The sequence below is a fragment of a genome, unplaced genomic scaffold (assembly GCF_019419815.1).
Source record: "Pyrus x bretschneideri cultivar Hongxiangsu unplaced genomic scaffold, Pyrus_bretschneideri_v1 Contig35, whole genome shotgun sequence".
Lineage (NCBI taxonomy): Eukaryota > Viridiplantae > Streptophyta > Magnoliopsida > Rosales > Rosaceae > Pyrus > Pyrus x bretschneideri.
The window spans coordinates 1,673,322-1,683,413 of NW_025999668.1; the positions used below are offsets into that span (position 1 = coordinate 1,673,322).

The following is a 10,092-nucleotide window of genomic DNA, read 5'->3' on the forward strand; positions in this document are numbered from 1 at the left end:
ACGTTTTGTTGACCCTGAAGCAGGGTAGCCGTATCAATAATTGTGCACCACCTAAAATTTACCGATCAATCCCAACTACAATGCAGCCGTCATTACCAACCTTTCTTTGTTAATGTTGATGTGGTTGCACTTAATGGAAAAACATCTGGGGGATAGTCACATTTGGTCCCCGACAATGTCAATCTTTCAAACATAGTAGCTATGATTCTGGATCTTCAAGAGGAAGATCGAATTTTGATAAATTCCATTCTAAGGTAAAGTTAACCACAATTTCCATTCTTAAGCTTAGGGTAGTTTCACAAACACCAGTTTCCATAATTACATACCAAAAGTAGTAGTCAGTGTTCCCAAAAGTGACAAAATCACCTTATCGAAGCAGCCTTCTTAGACAAATCTTACTTACTCTTCCGACCGTGCCTTAGGTAGTAGTGAACCTGGGTGATGCTAATTGTCACCAGAACGAGATTGTCTTGTATTCGGGAGTTGTGAACCAGTATCTAGGCAGTTTGATTTCTTTTATATTGGAAATACATTGTGATATATGGTTATCATACCAATGCCAAGACACCGATTCACTATTGCATAGAGATAGACATTACTAGAATAACATAGAAGCATTAGGTAGCAACACCATCGACATACACAATTATCAAGACAATTAGAACACTCCAACCAATACTAGTTCCTAGAATTTCTTTTGGTGTTATACTAGTCATTTCGATGAGTATAGGCATCAAAGTACGAGTTGTTATTCCTACGGTTAGTAGAAATTCCCAAAGTAGTAAGTATTTTCCCTAGAATTACGAAACCACCTCATAGGACCAATTCTAACCAGTCGTCCGAAACCATCCACCCAAGCAGACTCTAACCTGTAATTAGCCTACAGTAGTGCCACTTGTAGATGATGTTGTCTGATACCCCAGAACTGTAAACCGGTATTCAAGTAGTATGATTTTTGATACCAGACGTATGCTAGTATCTGGGAGTGATACCTTTGTGCCAGAATGCCGATTCACAATTTCAAGGTAATGAACAATATCAAAATATCAAAAATGTGTTGATTAGCGGTGCGACTAATAGACTGATTAACAATGACTACTTGAGCCGAAGAAATTAAATTTGTGGAAACTTGGGCCCAAACCTTGTAAGAGAACAGCAAACCTATAGTCATGTTAACGACATTAAGCACCAGTCAGTTGTATTACCCTTGTTTGTTCAAATACTTCAAACACATTGTACCTTAGTCAGGTACGTCTCGAGAATTCCAATGCCACAAGGCAAGTGTGTTATGTCCAATGCAAGTGTAGTGGTTGCATCGTTTCCATTACCAATCCAATAATGCCAGTTAATCTTATTTTGTTGATTTCATGGATTTCCATGTAATCTAAGAGATGGATCGACTACATCATTATTGTTCTTTTAGTCATTTTTCAATGACCTCTACGAACACGTGTCCACAGACGGAAGTCAATTCGGAATTATAACGAACAAGTTATGCACGTTTCAAAACTTAGAGCAAAACTGATAATTTTGCACATTGGGAATTTGTGACAACTAACTAAATTCATCTGTTGCTGTTTGATGGTCCTCGTGCAAACCAAATCCATGCATGGTCTAGAAATTTGAACATCAAATCAACTGTGGGCAAGTAGCCCATTAAAATAATATTTATTTTGGGTTTGAAAACCCACATGTCTCATCACACTTATCACTCTCACTTTTCTTTCTCTTTTGGCTAGTTCTCTCTCTCTACCCACTCAACCTCCCTCACTTTCCTGAAAATCATTCTCTCTCTTTAACTCTCGATACTCACTCCACCCTCACCACCTCACTTTTCTCCATGCTGAAAATGATTGTGATTCGAAGCTAATCGAAGCTCGGGAATTTATCTAGGCCAAACCAGCCCAAACACTGATGACTGGATCTGCGATGGAGACCAGGTCGACCCGACCAGAAAACAAGAAGCCCAAAACCTGATCCATGAATCGGCTTAATCCCACGACCTGTTAACCTTAACCCGGATCTGACCTTAATCCGCTAGACCAACCTGATACAAAAAAAAAAAAAAAAACAAAAAAAAACAAAAAAACAAAAAAAAGAGGGCCTAAGCCCAAACCCTTGGGCCATTGTACCCGACCTGGCCCAATTCTGAAATGGATCCTAGAATATTTCTTGGAATATTCTTGGCATATTCTTTTGTGTTGACTTGTACAAATTTTTTTTCGGAAATCTTCCTAGGCTAATTTTGACGTCCCGAGTCCATTTTTGACATCCATTTAAGAAAATTATGAAGTTTTAACATAGTTAACCAACAGGGCGTCTTGGTTTACTTTTTACAAAATTTGCTTATGACCCTACCTAGCATATTTCAACGCTCTGATTCTGAATCCGCACTCCATTTTTCCAAATTAAATCATTTTAGTTGAGTTTTACTGACAGGATCCAATATTATGCTTAGGTGCAATTTCTATCGAAGACCCTGGCTTTCCTAGCTGCTATGATTACGACATGCCTGTACCTGTGAATGCGTCTTTTGTTTTTACGTATATATATACGTAAAAACAAAAGACGCATTCACATACCTGTATGTATATGTGATTTTCTTAGCAACTGCTTTTATATATTATGATGTGGCATGCCCATGTTTAGCTTTACAAATAGACTTTTCTTACACTTCATGTTTTTAATATTATTTGTGAGCATAAACTTGTGGCATGACATCTTTGCGTTTTATCTGCTCATTATTACATGTTTGCACATTATCTCTTAGTTATTTGTACTGTCCTGGGCCAAGGACCAGCTTCAAGTGTAGTTCACATGCATCGTTTACATTCATTTTGGATCCAGAGTTAGGTAACAGCCTGTCTTTTTGGGTGATGTTTTGGACTTGTATGTGATGTAGTGCTACAATGTAAAACCTACACTCAGCCTGTTCCATTGTATGAATACCTCTACAATGGACTTGTGTGCCTAATAAATTAATGAGCACATTTCGGTATAAATGTCCTTACTCTTCTTTTACTGCATTTATCTATGCTCTAACATCACTTGTGTGATATGGGTTCAATCCGGCTCACATGCGCACTCTAAATTAGTCACTTTTAGATTTTAATTTATTCACATTTTTCACATCACTACACTTTATGGCTTCGTCACCTTCCAAGTGTCGGCCAACACATCATGATTTAGGTGTCTAGGTAGACACTCCGGGTTGGGGTGTGTCAGTTGACACCTAGCCCCCAATGTTTTATTTATTTATTTTTTATTTTTTATAGAAAAAATAATAATTACCAAACGGTCCTTTAAAGTGGAAAAATCATTACATTAACATAAAACAAAATCATAAGACTCTCTTTGGATAAAGAGAAAACTGGTTCATGAGCCTTAAATATGTGCGAGAATTAGTTTATGAACTTTTAACAAAGTGGACAATAGCCCTTTTCAGTAACAGAGTTATAATTTTCGTCCAAAATAAAAGTTTAAGAGAACGAATAAAAGAACAAAAGCTCTCATTGTAACAAGTTCAATGATCAATTCTCACCACTTTTTAATGCAAAAATCAAAGCTCTAATTCGACTACAAATTCAAGAACTAATGCTCTATTATTTTTTTTTGGAAGCATTGACGTCAATTCCTTTTTTTATTTGAAGAAATATGGATGCCACATCTTTTCTGTTGAATAGCAACGGCTTCTTTCCTAGTCATTGTGGAAGAATATATCCACATCATTTGAGTTCAAAGGGTCGACAGATGCATGCATTTTGATTAGGAGAGGTGTCATTAATTGTTGAGGTAGTATATGCCCTCTGCTTAGTTTTAGAGTAAATTGTAGTAATGATCCTTTAACTTTAACTCAATTGAAGTAATGGTCATTGAACTAAAAATCCATTACTATTGATTGGTCTCTCAACTCATCAAAATGTGCAGTTATGGTCCCTTAACTAAAAATTCATTACCATTGGTCCTTCAACTTTAATCCAACTGGAAAAATGGTCCCTCAACTTTAACCTTTGGAGTAATAGTCTTTCAACTTTAACCCAATTGTGGCAATGGTCCTTCCAACATAACTCATTTTGATAAAATTCTGACGAAGTTGACGAAAATAACCATAACTACACGTTTTGATAAGTTGAGGGACCCCAATTGTAGTAAGGATCCTTCAAACATAACTTATTTTGAGACAATTCTAACAAAGTTAGCCAAAATGACCATAACTACACATTTTGATGAGTTGAGGGACCAATGGTAATGAATTTTTAGTTGAGTGACCATTGCTCCAATTTGATTAAAGTTGAGGGACTGTTGCTACAATTTACTCTTAGTTTTATTAGGCAACAAACTCCCACCTTGGTTTCCTAAGTGAAACCAAGGGCTGGTTTGGTATTGCAATACTTTGAAAAAAAAACTATTTCTGCTGTGTTGTGAGAATAAGCTCATTTTTGCTGCTTCACGTTTTCAATTTTTTTTTCACCAAAAACTGTGAAAATAAATTGTTTTTAAGTGTTTACCAAACATCTTCTTGAGCTCAGCTTTTTTTTATACCCACTTTTTATAAAAGCACCTCAATACCAAATCAGTACCAAGTGTAATGTGAAAAATCTAAAAGTTATACAAGTCAGATAGGGTTTCTCAAACTATTGGGGGTACATTCCAGGGGTAAATTTGAAATTTTACTAAACTACCGTTTAACCAATTTGGAAAAGGATCTTTGCCAAATTCCTTTCCTAGGGATCCGGTGATCTCGTGATCTCACTCATTCATCGTACATTGTGCAATAAAAAAATCATTTCAAAATTTAAAATTAAATTTGAATAGTACCTAATGAAAATTGACCAAACGATATATGATGAACGGATGAGATCACGGGATCCCTAGGATCCTTAGGAAAATGATCCAGTGAGGAACCGGTTCCTTTTCCAACCAATTTAATCTTCTTACAACTAACTCATCCAATACTATTTTGACAAGTGTCATATGGCTATTAATCATCCTTAATTCATTATAACAAAATACAACTGTGTACCTCCATCCATAATCCTTAACCACCCAACCAACACAACACAACCAACCTTCCTCCCACTGAATTACAATATGAATATCGATGTTTCTGTCCCGGGTTGGCGTATTAAACAAATTAGATGATCAAATGAGAAACAATGGTTGGAGCACATATTTCGTTGCATTTTCGGTGTTCATGGTGGCGGCAAGAAAGGAGGGTTGAACTATTTGGTTTGGCGGCTAGGGTTTAAGCGATCGTGGGTTTTGGCTAGGTGTAGAGAGAATGATGGGTGGAGAAAGAAAGTGCGGGTGAAGCTAGCGGTGAGGGCATGAAATGAACTTCGATGACGAAGACGCTCTGATTGCAAAGCCATGGATTGATTGCTAGGAGAAAAGCGGCATTGAGGATGATCGAAAGAGAGCGTGGAGTGCCCCATTTTCTTATGATTAATACGCAGATAATTAACTAATTATTGGCTATTTTATGTTAAGTTACTAATCTCTACTTCTTCTTTTTTTTTAAAATCAACTTCCATTAAATTATTTGATGATTTTTTTTTTTTTTTTTTTAGGAGAAACGGTAGTGATTTTATTCAAAGTTAACAAGAAAGCAAACAATCTTGATGGAGGACATTCGACAATAAATTTGGAGGTTCCTCAAACCAACAAAAATTGAAATCAGAAGACAAGGCCAACTTAGCCATACAGTGTGCCGCAACATTTGCAGATTGACTAACATGACATACTTTTGAATCATCAAAGCTTCTCAGACTTACTCTAATGTCTTCCACCAACAGATCAGCAAACGAGGAGCCCTCTTTCAAGCTACCAATATCCTGCACTACCTGCACGACATCACTTTTTAGAATAAAATGTTGCAGATGCTGTTATGTAGCCCATAAATTCCCATCTCGAGCAGCCATGAGTTCAACCATTTTGGGGTTAGACACATGTATTATTTTTCGAACGAAACCTCTAGCATAATTACTGACTTTATAGTGAAAAACCACACCGACTATCCCCCCGTATTCAAAGTAGAATAGAAGGAACCATCAACATTAATTTTAATCCACCTGGGTAGAGGTGGGCACCAGTAGGACGGCGAGGTCAACGGTTTAGAATGACTAGCAGGATTGGCTTTGGTGAATTCAATCAAGAGAAGATTAGCTTGGTAACTCACTAAGGTAGGGTTCTTAAGTTTGTCATCCCACAATAAAGCATTTTTGGCCTACCAAATTAAGTGAATAAGCACCAAAAACAGGTTGAGCTGACTAGCATTAAATGAGGTTGCACATTGGGAGAACTAATCGTTGAACTGGGTGAGGCCACCAGGGGCTGCAACAGGGTTCATGTTGGCAGCGAGATAGACTGAGTGGGCAAATGGACAAGAACTAAATACATGTAGTGCCGACTCCGGAGAGGAACTACAAAAGACAAAAGTGTTGTCCATCGCCACCCTTTTGGTCAATAACGCCAAGCAAGTAGGGAGAATATCACGACAACCACATTCATTTTGGTCACTTAATACTGTCACAACTGTTTTATATGAAAGTTTACCAAATACTCACACATTGCTATTTTGCTATAAGAACTTTTACAGTTAAAGTTTACTAAACACTTTACTGTTTTATTTTACAACCACTTATTCTCACAGAAAAACATGAGCATTTTTTTTTAAAGCACAACAATACCATACTAAAACCTTTACTCTCATGTAACCCAACATGTCACATGACGAGCTTTTATTGAATTAATGATTTACTTTTCAAACACGTGGCTGACATCTATTAGATGGGTGACGTCATTTGGACTTTTAAGTTCCTTAGAAGGAAAACTAATGAAAAGGGTTTCAAATCTTTACATTTTAATTAAAAACCACTAACTAACTTTATTTAATTATAAGGACAAAAAGATAAAAATAAAAATAAAAAAAATAAAAAAAACCCTAACAAACCCAACTTGCGCTGGGGCAGCGTACCCCCCTCCCCAACCCCAAAACTTCAAACACTCCATTTTTTTCTCCCACCTTTTTGTCCCATCGTTAGTTACATTAATAGTTTTTTTCTTAGAATATGAAAAATACTTCGAATTGAATTACATTCTTCTGTTTTATTTTTGTGGTTTTGTTTTCCAATAGTAGTCATGATGATGAGAAACTTTTCAATGTGCCCAGAATACTGGGTGATACACTCTATACAAGTTGTGAGATTCTTGTATTAAAAAATAAAATTTTCCATCACTTATAAAATAATACATGGTATACCATTTATGTTACAGGTACAAGGAAAAATTTCTCCAATATGACATCCAAGCTCAAGAAATTGGATGGAGAGCTACATTTATTATTGTAGGTATATAAAAAAAGTGAGGAAATTTTAATTTGGTAATTGAAACAGCTTTTTAAATATAATTAATGAGAAAATAATCTTCTCAATGTTTTGATCTAAAGAGTCACTTCTGGGTTCATCGTTTTTGGCGCAATGGGTGCTTTTACAAGACTAAAAAGGATCTAAGTTTCAAACCTTATGAAACTGAACCAAGAATTGAACACTATTCATGAAACTAAACCAATAAGTAGATACTATTCATGAAACTAAACCAATAGTGTCATAAGTAGACACTATTCATGAAACAGGACCAATAAGTAGACACTATTTATGAAACAAAAACAAGAATTAGGCATTATTTCCAAAACTAAACCAATAGGTGGAAACTATTTATGAAACTGGACTATACATTATTTATGAAACTGAAGTAAGAACTAGACAATATTTATGAAACATGACCAAGAACTAGACACTATTTATGAAAGTGGTCTAATAACTAGACACTATTTATAAAACCGGACCAAGAAAGAGACACTATTAATGAAACTGTACCAACTACAATACATTATTTATGAAATTGGATCTACTAACTAGGCATTATTTATGAAACATGATAAAAAACTAGACACTATTTAAGAAATTGGACCAATAAACAGTATAGTACCGTTCAGTTTCATAAATAGGCGCGCATATCAAGGCTTTTTTTTTTTAATTTTAATTGTGTCATTTTCATTAAAAATTAAGTATTTATTTTTTTCTATTTATTAAAATTTAAGGTTTTTCATTATTTAGTAACGCCCACGCTGAAAGAGAAAAGAAGAAAAGAAAAGAAAATTACCCAAGGCCCATCTAGCTCTGTGTGCGTCTCTCTCTCTCTGCTCGGTAGCTCGCTTCCTCCCACTACTTCCTCGCATCTCCAGCACACTGAGAGACGGGTAAATAAACCTCCATCTCCATCTCCCTTTATCATTTCTCTGGTTTTTGGTATAAATTCGCATGTGGGTTTTGCTATTTCTGAGGTTTTCTTTTGATTTCGAATGCATGTGGATTTTCCACCATTGTTAATTTCTGTATTTTGGTTCGCAATTTTCATTTGTGGTTGACCTGCAACTACCTCCACCATCAAACCACAACAAACACCACCATCAGACCCTACCCCCACCACCGCTAGACCTCCACTCGAACAACCATCAACACCCAGTTCGAACCCAATCGAACCGCCAACACAAACCCCACATATACCCAATTAAACAACCATCGCCGCCTATGAGATTTTTCATAAGTCCCTTGCTTTTCTATGAGATTTTTCGAGTTTCCTTTGTAAGATGAAGTTCTTTGATAATTCTGTGTTAACTGTAATCCCTTTCGGTTCAAGCATTGTGCCTCTGTGTATAAATTTTGAAATGCAATCCGAGTTGTTTGGTGTGCTTAAGTAATCGTTCCAGCTTTGACTAGATGTCGATAAGTGCATCATAAGCAAATTAAAGGAGCATGAATGTCACATGTTATTGATTTGTTCAAGAATGGTGAATGTAAATGAATTGAAGGATGATAGTTGTTATTTCTCGAGGAATCTGTGTGCTTTTTTAATCTGCTTCTGTCACATTGATTCGTAGTGTGCTCTTCTTATTCTTCCGTGTCTATCGAAAGGAAGGTTATTGGGTACTTCCTTAAGTTGCCTTATATTCTTTTGTAGCTCATATCAGAGAAAATACCCAATTGTTATCATCCCTCTAGTCACAGAACACAGTTGAAGATGGCAAAGCGTCTAATTGCAACCCTCAATCGTGGCCTAGTTGGCAAACTCTTCTCCGAGTCCTCTACCAAGGTAACATTACCCTGTTACTTGCGTATATGTTTATGCATTCAATACCATTGTGCAGCCCTAACAGTGGTATGTGATGGCTTGTTGGTGTTGTTTGGTTTGGACCATTTGGTATAGCTGAACTCCGGAAAGCCAGTGGTTGTGGGAACGTGTGGACTGGACAAAGCAGGCTATAGTACCCAAGCCAAGCAAGAGTATGTTTCTTTTACGGTGCTGCTCTTTTTTGCCATGTCCATTTTGTCACCATGGCTTAATGTTTCAATTTTTGTGTCTTTTGTGGATGCTATGTGGTCACTACGGTTGTGTTTGCGTGTCTGCTTTTACATTTTTAGTTGGAATTTTTCTCATTTTCTGATGTAAGGAATTTGTAATTTTGATGGTTTGGCTTTTGAGCAGATCTCATTTTTACGATGGCGCTTTTGTGGATGCATTCCTGATGAAAATGAAGAACAATAAAGATCTTCTTAACAATAAGAAAATTTGGTCACGCAGATCTACCATTTTGCCAGAATTTGTGGGTACTACAGTCCGTATCTATAACGGAAAAAATCATATTCGCTGCAAGATCACTGAAGAGAAGGTTGGTCATAAATTTGGAGAGTTTGCAATGACACGGAAACGAAGAGTTCAGGCTAAAACTACTGCACCAGTAAGACCAGTGAAACCAGGAAAAAAGCAGGCAAAAAGTGAAGGTCTGAGAGCATGCATAATGTCTGGCGTATGGTGAAATTCATAACATATTGGATTCTGTCTCATTCAGGTGAATTCTGATACACGTGAATAATCTGATTGGATTTTGTCCAGCTGAGGATATGTGTTTGGTTTCGATTCTAGTCGGTTTTAATTAAGCGTTGAGAGTTTCTTAGTGGATGTTTGTGTTTGTTATCCTTTTGCTTAAGTGAAGCAACCTTCATGTTTTATCAGTTTGATGAATTTCTGATA

The 10,092-nt window shown here is 36.5% G+C and overlaps 1 protein-coding gene across 1 annotated transcript; it reads left to right on the forward strand.

Moving 5' to 3' along the window:
• Positions 1-8,097: 8,097 nt before the first annotated feature.
• Positions 8,098-10,092, forward strand: LOC125480653 (ribosomal protein S19, mitochondrial-like). Its single transcript, XM_048591658.1, has 4 exons — positions 8,098-8,260; positions 9,022-9,153; positions 9,268-9,344; positions 9,547-10,092. The coding sequence occupies exons 2-4, from the start codon at positions 9,082-9,084 to the stop codon at positions 9,875-9,877; spliced, it is 480 nt and encodes a 159-aa protein (XP_048447615.1). The 5' UTR covers positions 8,098-8,260; positions 9,022-9,081; the 3' UTR covers positions 9,878-10,092.

Coding starts and splice junctions, on each gene's coding strand:
- LOC125480653 (XM_048591658.1), top strand. CDS start 9,082: ATGGCAAAGCGTCTAATTGCAACCCTCAATCGTGGCCTAGTTGGCAAA. Junction 9,154..9,267: donor TCTCCGAGTCCTCTACCAAG/GTAACATTACCC, acceptor CATTTGGTATAG/CTGAACTCCGGAAAGCCAGT. Junction 9,345..9,546: donor AGTACCCAAGCCAAGCAAGA/GTATGTTTCTTT, acceptor GCTTTTGAGCAG/ATCTCATTTTTACGATGGCG.